Raw genomic sequence first — 19,062 nt, 5'->3', positions numbered from 1 at the left:
ACTGAGTATTGAAAAGGTGGACTCAGTAACAGGTGTTCTCACCTGTAAGGGAGTGGCTATGTGTTAGTGCAACTGCCAAGCTTTTAAAACAACTTCTTCCCGTTAAATGATAAAAGGCTGTATTTTTATCTACTAGATATGCTGACATACGATTCTACAGTTTGAGGTAGGCCTGTGAGGAAGATGTATTGACCAAGGCAAATTCCCAAATTAAGGAAATTTATAGGATAGGGAATCTCATGTATTCATTTATCTCTTAGGTCAGAATGCTTAATAATTATATTACTAATTAGGTCAAACATTTTAAATTAGTCAGCCCTCTGTATCTGTGGGTTCCACATCCATGGATTGAACCAATGGCAGAAGGAAAATATTTGAAAAAAAAAATTGCAACTAAACAGGCACTTTGTTATTTTTCTCTGAACAACACAGTGTAAGTATATACATAGCATTTACAGTGAATTAGTATTATCATCTAGAGATGATTTAAAGTAAACAGGAGGATGTGATTGCTATATGCAAATACTATGCCATTTTATATCTGGGACTTGGGCATCTGTAGATTTTGGTACCTGGGGTGGGTCCTGGAACCAATCCCTCATGGATACCAAGGGATGACTGTACTAATGAATCTCATTTATTAGCTGACACATGTAAATTTAAACATAAGAGAATGCAACAAGTTATTTGAACCTGAATGCAGAGAATAAATACTTTATTAACTGATTACAGTTGAAAGTCACAAACAAAAAAGGGGGTATATTAAGGCAAAGCCATATATATATATATATGTATAGACAAATCCAAAGATTGTTACCTCTTTACATTTGAATAACCTCTGCATTTTTCTTTTATACATTTAGGCAGTGTGCTTTCTTTTCTTCTCAGTTAAAGAAACACCTTGGCCAGTATTTCTAAATCATATTTTGGTGACAACTTACAGGATCAGTGATTGAGACAATGACTAGTGTATCAAACGCTATCTGATAATTTTCTTAGCATATTCCGTGTGTGGTGGTACGTTTATTTTGGTGTGCAAAATCTGACAACTGACGATTTTTCTCTGTCAGCAAAACGAACAAATTTTTAAAAATGATTTTAATAGTTATAACTAAAATAAGCTTAGACTTCCAAGTCAGTCAATGCCCAGATTGCATGTTTTCTGCCCTTCCCCTAAACCCTTTTGTTTTAAATAGCCTTTAGAATACGATCACATGGTTGTATTTCAGATCTAAAAGTTTTGAGATTTTCAAAATCAAAAATTACTTCCTTATGCAAAATGGCAATGCAAACAGCAATCCTACATAATGCAGAATAATTTTTCTTCTGTATAGCTCCTTCTAAAAAATGGGCAACCACACACACACACACACACACACAAAAGACATAAATTTAGTCCATCTGAAGAAGCACTCCAGCTTTGTAATTCCACTTTTGAAGGAAAAGGCAGAGGCATGTTTACTTTATCCCAGAAAACTGAATAAATGGCTTTATTTGGTATCTTCAAGAAGCTTCTCCTTCCGTAGGAGATGTAGGTGTTGTGGGAGAAACTGTAACTGGTTTTCGTGTAATTCTATCTAGTTCCGCATGAACATCTAAGACAGGCTTCTGGCCTACATTGAAGAAAAAGAAAAGAAACAAGATTTAGATATAAGTGAAAGTATCGTTTTCACCAATATCTCTTCATTTAAAAATTGCTAACACTTTCATTAACTTTATTTAGCACACTAAATTATATAAACAACCCTTAATTTAAAAATTTCAAGCCAGATGTGGTGGCTCACGCCTGTAATCTCAGCACTTTGGGAGGACAAGGTGGGAGGATCACTTCAAGTGAGGAGTTTGAGACCAGCCTGGCCAACATGGTGAAACCCTGCTGTAATCCCAGCTACTTGGGAGGCTGAGGCAGGAGAACTGCTTGAACCCGGGAGGTGGAGGTTGCAGTGAGCTGAGATCACACCACTGCACTCCAGCCTGGGCAAGAGTGAGACTCTGTCTAAAAAATAAAAAATAAAAAAAAATACATTTCAAGAAAAAACAAATTCCCTCATTTTAAATTGTAGATCTGTTACCAAATGGAGTTAAAACTGGCACCTATCATTTAACCTCATAAAGGTTTTTTTTTTTTTTTTTTTTTTAAGGCACAGGACAATAAGAACAGTAAAACAGAAAACAGCAACAAAAATTTAGCATCTAGAGAAGATGATGAGTGGTAACAATAGATGACAATAAAAATGTAGCAAGGATATGGAGAAACAAACTTTCCTAACCTTCTGACTATTTAAAATGATACAGCATTTTGGAAAACATTCTGGCAGTTCTTCAAAACCTTTGTTTAAACCGAGTTACTACACAACCCAGTAATTCCACTTAGGTAGTTACCCAAGAGAATTACAAACAAATATCCACACAAAAATGGATGTTCAAAGCAGCACCATATTAATAATAGTCAAAAAGTAGATGAAACTCAGATGTCCATCACCCAGTAAATGGATAAATGAAATGCGGTATAGCCATATAATGAAATATTATTCAGCAATTAAAAAGGAATGAAGGCTGGGCGTGGTGGCTCACACCTGTAATCCCAATACTTTGGGAGGCTGAGGTGGGCAGATCACTTGAGGCCAGGAGTTTGAGACCAGCCTGGCCAACATGGTGAAACACCATCTCTACTAAAAATACAAAAACTAGCTGGGCATGGTGGCAGGTGCCTGTGATCCCAGCTACTCGGGAGGCTGAGGCAAGAGACTCACTTGAACCCTGGAGTCAGAGGCTGCAGTATCACGCCACTGTACTCCAGCCTGGGCAACAGAGTGAGACTCCGTCTAAAAAAAAAAAAAGAAAAAGAAATGAAGTATTGATACATACTACAACATGTATGACTTTCAAAAACATTTGTTAAAGCCATACATTGTATAACTCCATTTACATGAAATGTCCAGATAGGCAAATCCACAGAAGAAAGAGAGAAGATTCAAGGTTTCTTTTGGGGAGATAAAAATGTTCTAAAATCAGATTATGGTAATGGCCTGCCCAACTTAGTAAAGATACCCAAACCACAGAATTATGCATCAGTGAACTTCATTATATCTCAATAAAGCTGTTATTTTAAAAAAGTGACTTGCTCCCCATACGCATACCTGACTTTTTGGCGGATGGTGGTAAACCACTGCTTCCACCTCCAGCCCCACCTGCAGGGCTACCACCACTTACACCAGGGCCTCCTGGAGAGCCAGTCTTTTTACTCAACAAACTGTTGAAGAAATTTGCCAGAACGCCTTCACTTGTAGCTCCAGCTATTTAAAAAAAAAAAAAAAAAAAAAAAAGCTTTAGTCAAAACATAAGATTTTTCCATAATTATTATAGTAATCACACACAGAAAATGAATAAACTTAAAATTTAAGAGTTTTATATTCCAAATTCAAGTCTAGTTTGATCTTTTGATGCTGAGTAATTTCTTTAATGAGTAAACTTTAAGAGTGTAATATTTAAAAATTAGAATGTTATTTTTAAAAGGTCAAAGGTATTTTAAACAAAAAGATGTTATATACTAATATATATCTCCCTTTTGAAAAGAATTCTTTAAAAATAGAACTGTTGAGAAATTGCCTCAAATATTAGGTATCCTACATGAAAACCGGTAGCAGTTCCCAGAGATAAATGGGCAAATGATAGCAATAAACAATTCACAGAAGAGAAACAAAAATACAAGGAAAATACTAGGGGAAAAACTCTTATTAGGTAGTATTTAAAGCATGTTAATTAGGTTGTGGTAAAACTGCAGCACTCAATGTTGATGACATGCAAAGTTGAATAATCCATTTGAAAAAATATTATCCAAAGGCATAAAAACATAAACTCTTTGACCTACTAATCCAATTTATGGCAATTGTTCCTACAGAAATAACTATTATGCATATAGTTTTTTTTCTTTATGTTAATTGCAGATTACCTACTATAGTGTAAATTGTGAATTTCTTCAATGATCTACCAGGAAAGTGATTAAATATAACAAAACTTCTATCATGGAAATGATACATCACAAATACACTGTAAAATGGTTTACAATCTGATTAACTATGAGATTATATGTCCATAGAGACAAAGCCTAAAAGATACTGCACAAGAATGAAAATAGTTATGGCAAAAGGTGGAATTTTAGATTTCTATCGTAAAATGTATTGTCTTGTTATCTCCTAAAAAGAGATGTACCTTTCATGTTTGGATCAATTTTTTTTGACCCAGCAGGGATGGGTGATACGCTGGCAACATTAGATGATACAGATCTATTTGGTGTTCGCGGGGAGCCTCCTGGGACTCTTGGTGAGGCATCCTATGTAAAAATAGGAAAATACAATTATAAAAACCTGAAACTTCCATTTTCACAAAAGTTATTATTGTAAAAAGAAATTACTTTGCAACTATCCCCTGTTCTGCTGGTACTTTTATAATGCAAGCCATTGACAAAATTGTTAGCAAACCTGTTCTCATTATTAGAGAATGCCAGACAGAGGCTCATTACATTTTAACATACTAATTTTCCTTTCACAGAAAATAAAGAACATATTGACTGATGATGTATAGTTACAAGCTTGGGAGTCAGATTTGGTTTCCAATCTGGACTTGTATTCTACTAGCTTTATAATCTCAGGCAAGCCACAATGTCCTCCCTAAGGCTCCCATTTCCTCATCTGCAAAATGGGGCTAATAACAGCTCTGCCTAAGGTGGTTGTGAGAATTTGTAAAATGACACGTAAATGGCTGAGTATTGACACACAACAAATGTTACCAATAGATCTTTACACTTTTAAAATCTCACAAATTACAGAAGAATTCTGAATTCAAGTTTATATCAAAGCACACCCATACGAAATATGTACATAATTAAGAAAAAAGAACTAAAATAATATGTACTGCATTTTAATCATTTTGTCAAAATTTGTAATACTGACCACAGGCCTTCCAGCTGCAGTTGGTGGCTGCTTTGCTAAAAGGGACTGAAAAAAACCAAAATAATCCTAGTTTAGACATTCATAGCATATACTGGTGTATTTTTAAAGAAAATACACACAAGAACAGTTTACTTATTAACCATACTAAGTCTGCTTCTGATATAATTTCATACCTGTAGCTTCATAAGAAACACTTGATCATCTTCTGCCATAATTTCCTTCTCATGTACAAACTGAAATGAGCAACGCACAAATGAGCAAGTTTAATATATTATGCTAACACCATTAGTAACTTATTCTCTAGATTAATTAAAAAACAGTTCAAGAATGTGAACATTACCTATACTATATTTACGTTCACATGTGTGAGCTGCCCTACCCAAGGCCTCCAGCAGAGATGTCCAGTAATTAGCTACAGTTCTAGAAATGTTCTATATCTCTGCTGTTCAGTATGGCAGTCACTAGCCACCAGTGGCTACTGAGCACTTGAAATGTGGCTAGTGTTACTAAGGAACTGATTTTTAATTTTATCTAATTTTACATTTAAAAGGCATATGAGGCAAGTGGCTACTGTGTTGAACAGCACAACCCTAGAGTCACAAGCATATTAATCATGCTTACAAAATTTGCTAAACAGCAGTTACGGTGTTTTAAAAGGGCCATTAATATCCTAGTTAAGTGAAATGCAACTTGTCCCTTGTTTCTCTGAAATCAAAATATATGAGCTGAGTAATTAGGAAAAGGAATTGCAAAGTCTCCTGCTTCTATTCTTGCTGTATAACACATACCCAACCTATTTTCTTCCCAGGAGCCAGTGATTCTTTTAAAAGGTTAAGTCAGATTATATCACTCCCCTGCTCAAACTCTCAATCACTTTCCATCTAACTCAGAATGAAACCTAAAGTCCTTACTGTAGCCTAATGATAAAAGACCCACAATAACTTAATTCTGCCTCTCATCTCCTAGCACTCTAACCTTCCTCACAGCTCTTTCCTGCTCTGTCTTCCTCATACATTTCTGCTTCAGGGCATGTGCACTTTTAGTTCCCTCTGCTTTCAGCATTCTCCCCTCTTTATCAAAGACGTTCCCCCAGCGTTCATAAACAGCATGCCTCATAGCCCAGTCCCCTCGCTTATTCTCCCTACACCCTGCTTTATTTCTGTAGCACTTATCACTACTTGACAGGTGTCTATATATTGGTTTATTATATGTATCACTCTCCTTCCCATTTAGCACTTAGAACCTAAACAGGGCCTGAGGTGATACTCAATAAATATTTGTGGAATGAATAAAAGAAAAAGATAAATTAAAAAAGCATAATCTGTTAGTAAAAGAATGCAAAATATTTTTGCTCTTTTATTTTTATGTATGCATTTCTTTTAATAAATATCCAAACCAAATACCACACCAACTGATTTTTCATTTGACTTTTTCATTTTTTCTTTTTTTTGGAGTCTCACTCTGTTGCCCAGGCTGGAGTGCAATGGTGCCATCTCAGCTCACTGCAAGCTCCGCCTCCCGGGTTGAAGCGATTCTCATGCCTCCGCCTCCCAAGTAGCCGGGATCACAAGCACGCATCACCACGCCTGGCTAATTTTTGTATTTTTAGTAGAGACAGGGGTTCACCATGTTGGTCAGGCTAGTCTCGAACTCCTGACCTCGTGATCCGCCCACCTCGGCCTCCCAAAGGGCTGGAATTACAGGTGTGAGCCACCGCGCCTGGCTAACCTTTTTTTATTACTAACAATAACCGACGAACAGAAGATGGATGCTTTATATTATGAGTGTTTGGATTCTGAAGACTCTAAATCAAAATTATTTTGTCTTGATACGTATGTCAAGATTAAAGTCAGTCAGTGAGAAGTACCACCAGTTGAGTGTCCTTCATCCGAAATGCTTGCGACCAGAAGTGGAAGTGTTTCAGGTTGCTGAATATTTGCATTAATACCTACCAGTTCAGCATCCATGATCTGAAAATCCAAAACGTTTCAATAAGCATTTCCTTTTGAGAGTCATGTTGGTGCTCAAAGTGTTTCAGATTTTTGAGCATTTTGGATTTTCAGATTAGGGATAGTCTATTTATGCAAATACTCGTTTTTATAGAGCTTTCAGAAACATCTCTATCTATAGAACACTATATACTGCTTAACATGAAATCAAGATATAAGAAAGCAGTGTATCTTCTGGCATCTGATTTAATAGATAGAGTTAAGACTAAAACTGGGCCGGGCGCAGTGGCTCACACCTGTAATCCCAGCACTTTGGGAAGCCGAGGGAGGCGGATCACTTGAGGTTCGGAGTTCGAGACCAGCCTGGCCAACATGGTGAAACCCACCTCTACAAAAATACAAAAAAATTAGCTGGGCAAGATGGTGGGTGCCTGTAATCCCAGCTACTTGGGAGGCTGAGGCGACAGAATCGATTGAACCTGGGAGGCGGAGGTTGCAGTGAGCTGAGATCATGCCATTTTACTCCAGGCTGAGCGACACAGCGAGACTCCGTCTCAAAAAAAAAAAAAAAAAAAACTAAAACAATATAAAAAATTGCAAGTTCTTGGATAGCTGTGAGCTAATGTGGGTAACTAACTGGAGAGAAGATCCAAGACCTGCCTCAAAAGATAGAACCAACAGAATTATTCTAGCAATGTCTTCTTGGCTCTTGGCCAAGCTCTAGATTGGAAAGTTCACGGCTTCTACCTATTCAAACTCTGTAAGATCCACATATTCACTCATGCCAATCTCTGATTTCCAAGGCACTATATTAGAATATGGATTCTGCACTAACAATTGCTAATATAAATATGCCAAGGGCAAAGATTTATTTAGCTGAATAGCTGATGTATATTTTGCTAAAACAAATCCTTATGTAAACCGTACATTAGAAACACACCCAAATTATACTTAGAAAGCCTCCAGATGGAAAAAGAACATTTTTGCCTTTCTACCTTCAATCTTAAAGTATGGACTTCCCCTCAGTCTAAAGTCTAAATATTGAAATTATTTACTAAAATGGTTACCTTTCGAACAGGTGGTTTAGTTATGATGTCTTCAAAATTATCTTCTGCTTTTAATGTTTGAAAATTTTCATGTAATATTCCTATTTTCTTATCATTATCCCACCCTGCTGGACTGGAAAGAAACACATATGGTAAATTCTCAAGCGTTTATATAGTCAGTCTTGCATTCAGTCCAAGATCATGTAAAAGGAACACTTTTACGAAGTCAATCTGAACAATTATGTAAAACGAATTAGCTTTTTATTATGATGTCCATGATGTCCACGTTTTACTAATTTCTACTTAAAATGAAATCCTGGGCAACATGCCAAAACCCCATCGCTACAAAAAATACAAAAGGAAAAGAATTAGCTGGGCATGCATGGTGGCATACACCTGTAGTCCCGGCTACTTGGGAGGAGGTTGAGAGAGGAGCTTGAGGCTGGGAGGTAGGGGCTGAAATGAGCCGAGATTGCGCCACTGCATTCCAGGATGGGCAACAGGAGTGAGACCCTGTCTCAAAAAAGATTACCAATATTACAAATGTCATTGGTGTTAACTTGGGGGAAGGGGGCACTAATTATTACCTCCTAATTTTATATGGTTATCTTTTTTTTTGAGACTGAGTCTTGCTCTGTTGCCCAGGTTGGAGTACAGTGGCTCAACCATGGCTCACTGCAGCCTCCATCTCCCAGGCTCAAGTGATCCTCCCACCTCAGCCTCCCAAGTAGCTGAACCACAGGTGCGTACCACCACACCTGGCTGATTTTTAAATTTTTGGTAGATATGGGATCTCACGATGTTGCTCAGGCTAGTCTTGGGCTCTTGGGCTCAAATAATCCTTCCACCTCAGCCTCCCCAAGTGCTAGGATTTTAGGCACGAGCCACTGCGCCTGGACTATTCAGGTAATTTTTTTTCTTTTTTCTTTTTTTTTTTTTTGAAATGGAGTCTCACTCTGTCACCTAAGCTGGAGTGAAGTGGTGCAATTTCGGTTCACTGCAACTTCTGCCTCCCAGGTTCAAGTAATTCCTGGGCCTCAGCCTCCCAAGTAGCTGGGACTATAGGTATGCACCACCACACCTGGGTTAATTTTTGTATTTTTTATTAGAGGGGGGTTTCGCCATCTTGGCCAGTCTTGTCTCGAACTCCTGACCTCAAGTGATCCGCTCTTGGCCTCCCAAAGTGCTAGGTATTAGAAGCGTGAGCCACCGTGCTCAGCCAGGTAACTTTTTAAAAGCATGTCTAGATCACATATTTGGCCATTTATCTATCATAATCAATTAAAGAATAAGCAGATACAATACACTAATATAGGCAACCAGTAGACAGTTTAGCTATAATAGTAAAAACCTTTGAAAAAGGGTTCAGGCCAGCAGTAAATCTAAAAGGCAATAATAGATAAATCAAGACAGGTTATAAACAAAAACCAATCTAGGAACAGATAGATTCTCACTTACTCATCATGGAAAGGTCTATTGGTCCCAACTCAAAACTGAAAATATGATTCACCATCAAATAGTAGCAATAATACATGATAAAATTACGTATTTAAGAGTGCACTTACATAAATACTGCATCCTTTTCCACAACAACAGCAGGAATCTTATAGGGAAATCCATATAGTTTCTGAACGATGTATTTATATACTAAGTCTATATTTTTGTTTTCTTTTACTGAAGTGTAAATAAGTGCTGCACCATCTGAATAATATGGTTAAAGAAAATTCTGGACAAATATCATGAGCAAATACCATAAAATTCTGTGTTTTCAGCTTAACTTTTATTTCTATGCATTTTGGTTTCAGAAATAACTCTAAAGGTATACTATATGGTAATCAAGAACTTCAAAAGTAAAAAATACTACCTTCATATGGGCTACAATTGATAAAAGAATTTTTACATGATCAATTTAACCTAGGAAGGTAGAAGTCTCATTAAGTAAAGGTAAATCTAGAAATACTGACACTACTACTACTTCTATATTTAAAGCACATGAAAGGAAAATTTTTATGACTTTAACTTTCCTAAACTTCATGGAGGGGATATTACTTATCAACAGCTGTTTTGTTTGCCTTTTCAACAAAAATGGTATGTAACAGTGCTTCTTTGTAGTTTTTACTAAAGACAGGAATTAAGACTTCAGGGATAAGGCTCAGGACACTCATTGCAGAGGGCAAAAGAAATCCAGTGTTGAAAGGTGAACCAGCAGGTACCAATGAGGAAGCTTTCAGGAATAACCCAAGGCAAAAGCACATTTCATGACAAAACTTGAAATCACACAACCTCACATGAAGATGACCTTTTATCCAAAAGACACAGTGGATGTAAATATTAAGACATACGTGGACAATGTGACCACTGACCACTGATGGGTTCAGAGTGGCTCACCCAGCTAATTTTTTTGTATTTTTAGTAGAGACGGGGTTTCACCATGTTAGCCAGGATGGTCTCGATCTCCTGACCTTGTGATCCGCCCACCTCGGCCTCCCAAAGTGCTGGGATTACAGGCATGAGCCACCACACCCGGCCCTGTATTTACATTTTTAAGTATAGCATTAAATAAATGATTAAAGAGACTGTTTATTCTCAAATTTTCTAATCCCCAAAGATAACATTAAAAAAGGGCTATAGATACCTATACTACAATTACTCCCACTTTTAATTTTATTTCTGAAGACATTATGGTAGACTAGTATCCTTTAACTCAACCAACTCAGCCATTTGGTGACAAAAGAGAAAGGCCCATAAAGAGAAAGAACAGAAGGGAAAAGGGGAAAGGGAAACTATCAGTGTCAAGTGATCTCACTCAGGCTTTCTATAAGTGGTCCTTAAATTAAATGCCCACTAATGAAAATGATTTATAAATTGTAGACACTATAAACATGTGTGTATTACTCATTACTATCTATTCCTAATATCATTTCATTACATTTCAGACTCAAAAGCTTTGGCTGGGGAATGCAACTGCAAAATATCTGATCCAAGAGGGTTGGTGAGTTTACTCTTCAGTGTATTCAAGGTGTAACTAAGTTTTCAACAGTAAAGTCTCTAAAAAGTATTCACTGTTAACTTTCATTTTCTCCCTCTTTTAGATGTAATTATTACTCACTGGCTTACCTCATCCTTGCAATCTAGATTAACAAGACTTTCTATGATAGATTTTCCAGGAAGGTTTCTAACGTATAGATGATTCTCCAGCCTCCCTTTGGAATACTCTAATCCAATATGTCTAGATAGGCAGAGCCAGATATTGAAACCACTGTTAGGCTATATGTGGAGAAGATGACAACACACTAAATAAATTAAAAATGAAAACACAAAAAACGCAATATTGACTTTGCCCTACCACCCACCAACAAATACAGTTTTTCAATCAGATCTGTTCATACAGCTTACTAGACTTTTCCACATACAATTGATAATTATTTTTCTTTTTTTTTTTTTTTTTTTTTTTGAGACGGAGTCTCGCTCTGTCGCCCAGGCTGGAGTGCAGTGGCGCGATCTCGGCTCACTGCAAGCTCCGCCTCCCGGGTTCACGCCATTCTCCTGCCTCAGCCTCCCGAGTAGCTGGGACTACAGGCGCCCACAACCGCGCCCGGCTAATTTTTTGTATTTTTAGTAGAGATGGGGTTTCACCGTGGTCTCGATCTCCTGACCTTGTGATCGCCCACCTCGGCCTCCCAAAGTGCTGGGATTACAGGCGTGAGCCACCGTGCCCGGCGATAATTATTTTTCTTAAGCATACTTGAAACACAGCAAATCAAAGTAATATACTTCAATATTTGCTTTTCTATCTCGAAATATCCAAATATAAATAATTTGGGAATTAAAATGAAATTTCCAACCAGAGGCAGAAGGAGAAATGTTTACAGAATTTCTCAAGTCCATCAATTTAATTCTTTTAACTTTAAAAAACAAAAAAAGGTAAAGTGGAAAGTGGTACACTGAATCAATAATGTATTTAAAAGGATACACTGTAAACAAAACTTCCGGATATGTGACTGAATAAAATCAAAATGTTCATCTCTGTAGTCATGTTCTTTCTCCAATACACTAATGGCATCACACTGTTAAGTTAAAATAATTAAAAATAATACATTTAAAATAATCAAAACTAAATATAGTAATGTAAACAGTTCAATTCTGGATAGGGGAACATCATAAAAGTACCACTCTGATATGGTAAATGAACAGCAGGACACAGAATATCAAGTGCTCTATGAACTTGGAGGGACTAACGGATAATTTTATCTTTTTAAAAAGCATTAACTTCTATGTTAACGTTAAATCTGGTCAGAATACCAAAGAGAAAGTTTTAGTACATAAGGGAAGGAAGAATAACAAGCCTAGCGTGTTCTAAGAAATCATACTTGCTAACTCAACTACTTATATAACCTGGAACAAAGTTTTAAAAGATCTAACATCCATTTTAGTTTTATAAAACTCTTCTGCATATCCAGGGAGTCTCTACTTCTCACCATTTCTTCTTTGTTCCTGTGTTTATCTGATAATTCTCAAGTGACCTTAATTTCTTTTCTGGTGTTTTTATTCACGCTTATTACAATCTCAACTAATAACAAAATAAGGAAATTACAACTGATTTTTGAAATGTCACCCGTACAATCAGTGAGACAATTCTGAATGCTGCTTGCTACAGAAAAATGCTAAGAAAAATACAAAGAAGTCATGTTCAAATATCACAACATCCAAATAATTTCACCAAAACACTTCTGAATTGAAGGTGTAAAATATAAAAATAAACATTTAATAATGGTCATTACACCCAATATTAGTTTCGGGTTAAATTTGCTATGTATTTTTTTGTTACATATATATATACACACACACACTATATATATATATATATATATATATATATATATATATATATATAAAATAAAATAAAGTAACAACAACAAAAAAAAAACCTAACAGGGTGCAGTGGTATGCGCCTGTACTACTTCGGAGGGTGAGGAGGGAGGAGTGAGCCTAGGAGTTCAAAGCTAGCTGGGCAACATAGCAAAACTCTCCATAAAAATGAAAATAAAAACATATATACGGCACGGAACAGTCTCATTACAGAATTATAATAAGCATTTCATTGCCCATTTTATCAAATACAGTGATTTCAAAAGATTAAAAATAATTATTATACTTTGACTTAATGACACTTTTGGAAAGGCATGGTGGTTTAGTATTAAATAAAAATATTTTAAGGTTGGGTGCGGTGGCTCACGACTGTAATTCCAGCACTTTGGGAGGCCGAGGCAGGCGGATCACAAGGTCAGGAGATCAACACCATCCTGGCTAACACGGTGAAACCCCATCTCTACTAAAAATACAAAAAAATTAGCCGGGCGTGGTGGCGGGGGCTGTAGTCTCAGCTACTCGGGAGGCTGAGGCAGGAGAATGGTGTGAACCCGGGAGGTGGAGCTTGCCATGAGCCAAGATCGCACCACTGCACTCTAGCCTGGGCGACTGAGCAAGATTCCATATCAAAAATAAAATAAAATAAAATAAAAATATTTTAACTGAAATCAGAGGATCTGGACTTAAGACAAGAAACTTAGTCTCTCTGAAATCTCCATTTCTGGAGTCTTTAAACTGATGGCATTGAACCACTATACTTCTCTCCCTTTGGAAACACACATTTCTCCATAGGCCTAACACATTTTAAAAGTTCATAAACTGAAATACATCTGATAGTGTCTTAGATTTTATGAAATACAGTAGATGATCTCTTCTGGTTTGAAAATGTTATGACTCTATGACTCACTTGATACTGATTCCGAACCCTTTAAGCTTAACATTTTTCTTTTGGAAAGTAAGACTGCTTTTCATAAGGCATGTAGTGCTGTAAAACGGAACCAACTTCCAGTAAACAAACAGCTCTTCACCAACCAAAACAAAATAAAAAACAAATCACACAGAAGGATTTCAGTGTGAGATTTTAAGATACTGTTTTACAGAAAAGGTGTACGTAACAACTATACCAGAACCACCACTTGAAAGCAGATGGCAGACTTTAACTTAATTATTTTAAATGCTGTCACTCCATTCCTTTGTTATGGATCATTTTTGTAGTAAAGTAAAACCTAAGGTAGGTTTTAAATACTTTAATCAATTTTACTCCAACAATGAATAAATTCTATACCCTCCTTTAATTTTATATGCGCAAATTTTACATATTAAAAAGCATTAATTTCAGGTCTGAAAAGGACTTATGTTCTGTCATTTTCTTAACTATTCCATGATTTACAAACAGTAAAAACACACACTCAGGACCAAGCGGGGAGAACATGAACTTGATCTTTTTATTATTATTATTAATATTATTTGAGACAGAGTCTCACTCTGTCACCCAGGCTGGAGTGCAGTGGTACAATCTCGCCTCACTGCAAGCTCTGCCTCCCAGGTTCATGCCATTCTCCTGCCTCAGTCACTCGAGTAGCTGGCACTACAGGCACCCGCCACCACGCCTGGCTAATTTTTTGTATTTTTAGTAGAGATGGGGTTTCACCGTGTTAGCCAGGATGGTCTCGATCTCCTGACCTCATGATCCGCCCACCTCGGCCTCCCAAAGTGCTGGGATTACAGGTGTGAGCCACCGCGCCCGGCTGATCTATTAAGTATTTTTAAATTAATTATTTATTTATTTTTGCGACAGAGTCTCGCTCTGTCGCCCAGGTTGGAGTGCGGTGGCACGATCACTGCAAGCTCCGCCTTCCAGGTTCCCAGGCTTGAGCCACCGCGCCTGGTCTTCTATTAATTATTTTTAAAGGAAACTTAATTTTATTACAAAACATATACAGTGAAATAACCAATAATATAATTTTGATAATAGTGATCCTATCAGAACCTTTTTAAAAACCAGAAACACTTGATAACTGCATGACAACTTCATATAATGAGCACGGCTACATGTTTAAAAGTCTATTTTAAGTACATAATCCTCTGACATTAGAGAACATATAAAAATTCAATGTTGAGGCTGGGTGCAGTGGCTCACACCTGTAATCCCAGCACTTTGGGAGGCCAAGGTGGGTGGATCACCTGAGGTCAAGAGTTTGAGACCAGCCTGGCCAACGTGGTGAAAGCCCATCTCTACTAAAAATACAAAAAATTAGCTGGGAATGGTGGTGGGCACCTATAATCCCAGCTACTGGGGAGGCTGAGGCAGGAGACTGCTTGAACCAGGGAAGCGGAGGTTGCAGTAAGCCAAGATTGTGCCATTGTGCTCCAGCCTGGGCAACAAGGGCAAAATTCCGTCTCAAAAAAAAAAAAAAAAAAAATTGAAAAACAAGTTTATAAAAACCAATAAACTATCATTTTACCTGTAATTATTTCTATTAAACTGACTGATCATACAATGAAGTTCAATGGGAATTATGAAAATGAGATTCAATCATGAGTATTTGAAATAACATTTTCTTTCAAAGAAACTATAATTAAGACCACAAAAGCAACATGTTAATATCATTCAATACTTTAAACTATTATTTGTTAACAAAAAATCATCTAGGAGAACTAATGTGTTAACTCCAAAAAACCTGGAAAACAAAACAGTTGTTCATCCTCAGTGAATATCAGTAGCAGAATCCCTAGGAAGCAAACTAACCTTTGTGCAAACTACTAGTACTGGAATGCCCAAGTTATGTGTAAGTGTATCCGCACCCAGAGGTAAAACTACACTGTCATCTTTGTCCTCTTGTGACGCAGTATTTCTTCTCTGGGGAGAAGCTGGGAAGTCTTCTCCTGGTTCTACATATTCTTGGAAGTCTCTAATCACTGAAAATCAAAGTAAACACAATTTAGAAATTGCTTTATTTCAGCAGGTAACTTTTCTTGCCATAATCTAAAGATAAAATTTACTCCAATTTATACTTAGTCTTGTATAAGAGAAAAAACAAAAAGGGTTTGAGAAACCTATTTCAAAGAGAATATACAAACAACGAACCCACATTAATAATTAGGAGGCAGAATACTACTACTGCATGGGATGGCTCTACAAAGTAGGGTTCTATCTAGACCTGGCTCAATTTATGCAAACTCTTTTGGTCAAGTCACAATTGGTTTTGTCTCTCTACCTTCTCTAATTCACAAAAGGCACTATACAGATAAAAGAAAAATAAATGTGGGAGAAAAAAATCCCACAATTTAAAAGACAGCCTAGATGACTTTCTAATACTAACTCCTTTCACTAAACCCTTTACTCAGGTCTCTCCTTTTTTACCTAGGCTCAATCTTGGTCCATGCTCATTCTGCAACCCTGGTACAACTTAATGAAATATTACCAGTGCCAATCAGTTTTTAGGAGTTATTTGCAAGGTTGTCAAAATTGTCACTAAAAAATATAAAGTAAACGTGAACGTAACGAGAGACTTGAAAATGTATGTTTAGACTCAGTAATTATTCTCCTAGGAATTCTCAAGGGCACAATCAGTCATGCACACACAGGGATTTCCATATAACTCTTTTCTTCATGTTTAAAAGCAAAACACATTTGGAAACAAACTGTCCATAGCATAGGATTAAAATGGTATATGAGAAAAAATTATACACAACTATAAAATGTCAAGTTTTCAAAGAATATTTAATGTTGCAGGAAATAGTAACATTAAAAGAGATATAAATAAAGCCAAAGTATGATTCCAGCTTAGAAATAAAAATACTGGGAAAAATACACAAAAGTTTGATTTACTGATTTACTGATTTGAGACAGGGTCTTGCTCTGTCACCCATGCTGGAGTGCAGCGGTGCAATCATGGCTCACTATAGCCCTAACCCAAGTGATCTTCTAGCTCAACCTCCTGAGTAGCTACAGGCATGTGCCACCACACCTGGCTAACTTTTTATTTTATTTTTGTAGAGACTGGGGTCTCACTATGTTGCCCAGGCTGGTCTCGAACTCTGGGCTCAAGCAATCCTCCCACCTCAGCAAACCAAAGTGTTGGGATAACAGGGGTGAGCCACTGTGACTGGCTATTTTCTTTTTCTTTTTCTTTTTTTTTTTTTTTGAGATGGAGTCTCACTGTGTCACCAGGCTGGAGTACAGTGGTACAACCTCGGCTCACTGCAACCCCCACCTCCTGTGTTCAAGTGATTCTCCTGCCTCAGTCTCCCAACGGACTGGGACTACAGGTGCCCACCACCACGCCCAGCTCATTTTTGTATTTTTAGAAGAGACAGGGTTTCACCATATCGGCCAGGCTAGTCTTGAACTCCTGACCTTGTGATCCACCTGCCTTGGCCTCCCAAAATGTTGGGATTACAGGCGTGAGCCACTGCGCCCAGCCCTATTTTCAATTTTCAAAAAACAAAGAATGTACATTATTACTTACTTAGAAAAAAAATGTGTGTTTTCTCTTTAAGTAATTATGAGCCAGATCTTTGGATCGTGAAGACTGACTCATATGGAGGAAAACTGTTCTGAATTTACATGGGGTCAAGGAATAGGGAATCCCGAACAGTTGGGCACCGTTCCCTCCAGAAACACAGGGGTCTGTATTAACCCTTAGCAGCCTTGGTGACTACCACCCTTAAGATCAGAGGCTGTAATCTAACAGTGGCTACCAAATTTTATCATGCACCAGAATCACTTCAAAGGCTTGTTAAATCCCAGATTACTGTTTCCACCCTCAAGAGTTTCTAATTCAGTGGTCTAGGATGGGGAGTGAAAAATGTGTATTTTTGACATGTTCCCAGCTATACTGATACTAGTGCTGCTGGTCCAGGGAACCACAGTTGAACAACTACTACTCTAGAATAAATCTAGACTTAGAGAAGAACAACAACAAAAACTCCACAGGCAATAGTAAACAAACAAACAAACAAACAAAATTAAAAGTATTTAGACATCTCTTTCAATGATTTAGTACATACAAGTTTTACTGTTTTCTTACGCATAAATTCCAGCAAGCCGTCAAATTCGCTTTAAAAGTTACTGTCAGTAAATAACAACAAAGGAGCTCATCTATGTATTTCCTTTTTTTTTTTTTTGAGACGGAGTCTTGCTCTGTCGCCCAGGCTGGAGTGCAGTGGTACAATCTCAGCTCACTGCAATCTCTGCCTCCTGGGTTCAAGCAATTCTCTGCCTCAGCCTCCCAAGTAGCTGGGATTACAGGTGCCTGCCACCATGCTGGGCTGTTTTTTTTTTTTTTTTTTTTTTTTTGTATTTTTAGTAGAGACGGGGTTTCACCATCTTGGCCAGGCTGGTCTTAAACTTCTGACCTCGTGATCCACCTGCTTCAGTCTCCCAAAGTGCTGGGATTACAGATGTGAGCCGCCATGCCTGGCCCATCTATGTATTTTCTTATGCAAAGCACGATATTGGCAAATGAAGAACTCTAAGTGACATTAAAAAATATTACAGGCAGCTGAATGTGGTGGCTCATGCCTGTAATCCCTGCACACTTTGGGGGTCTGAGCAAGGTGGATCGCTTGAGCTCAGGAGTTCAAGACCAGCCTGGGCAACATGGCAAAACCCTATGTCTACGAAAAATAAAAAAATTAGCCAGGCATGGTGGTACGTGCCTGTAGTCCCAGATACTCGGGAGGCTGAGGTTGGGGGATGGCTTGAGCCTGGGGCGCAGACATTGCAGTGAGCCAAGATTGTGCCACTGCACTTCAGCCTGGGCAACAGTGTGGGACCCTGACTCAAAAATTTAAAAAAAGTAAATAAAAAATGTTACTGGCTTACAACCTGTTAGAAATGACTCATACAATTTTCATAATTCCCATAAAAATCTCCAATTCACATGAGCATGTATAAAATATGTACTTTGTAAATCATAAAACCATTTTAATATCTTTATATGTATACTGTCAACATCTTTCTAGGCACATTTCATTTTGACAAGGTCAGTAAGATTACTAGTTAAAAAATGAAACTGCTGAAAATGAGCAGCTGAAGAAAGATTCCATTTTTTCACCCTGCAAAGCTACTTTCCAAAATGAACACACACAGCTTTTTGGCAAGGAGAAAAGGCATCTCTACTAAACAGTTTACCATTGTGTCTTATGTTTCTAATTTGAAACTGTATTAAAACCTAGCACATCATCTAAACAGAATTTTTAAAACAGTAGTTACAGGCCAGGCCGGTGACTCACGCCTGT

At 37.4% G+C, this 19,062-nt stretch overlaps 1 protein-coding gene across 2 annotated transcripts in view; it reads right to left on the bottom strand.

Moving 5' to 3' along the window:
- Positions 1-698: 698 nt before the first annotated feature.
- The window catches only part of LOC105470944 (dynein cytoplasmic 1 light intermediate chain 1), a 48,105-nt gene continuing 29,741 nt past the window's right edge, over positions 699-19,062 (bottom strand). For both annotated transcript variants that reach the window (XM_011723302.2, XM_011723303.3), the window contains 9 exons: positions 15,566-15,735; positions 11,921-12,014; positions 9,513-9,648; positions 7,969-8,080; positions 5,126-5,185; positions 4,953-4,997; positions 4,213-4,333; positions 3,141-3,296; positions 699-1,613 (listed from right to left, as the gene is read on the bottom strand). In XM_011723302.2, the coding sequence (XP_011721604.1) occupies positions 1,504-1,613; positions 3,141-3,296; positions 4,213-4,333; positions 4,953-4,997; positions 5,126-5,185; positions 7,969-8,080; positions 9,513-9,648; positions 11,921-12,014; positions 15,566-15,735 (1,004 nt within the window). In that variant the 3' untranslated portion in view covers positions 699-1,503. The remainder of the gene's footprint in view (positions 1,614-3,140; positions 3,297-4,212; positions 4,334-4,952; positions 4,998-5,125; positions 5,186-7,968; positions 8,081-9,512; positions 9,649-11,920; positions 12,015-15,565; positions 15,736-19,062) is intronic.

This window comes from Macaca nemestrina, chromosome 2 (genome assembly GCF_043159975.1).
Source record: "Macaca nemestrina isolate mMacNem1 chromosome 2, mMacNem.hap1, whole genome shotgun sequence".
Classification (NCBI taxonomy): domain Eukaryota; kingdom Metazoa; phylum Chordata; class Mammalia; order Primates; family Cercopithecidae; genus Macaca; species Macaca nemestrina.
The sequence above is the reverse complement of the archived record's forward strand: the minus strand, read 5'-3'. Positions and strand labels throughout refer to the sequence as shown.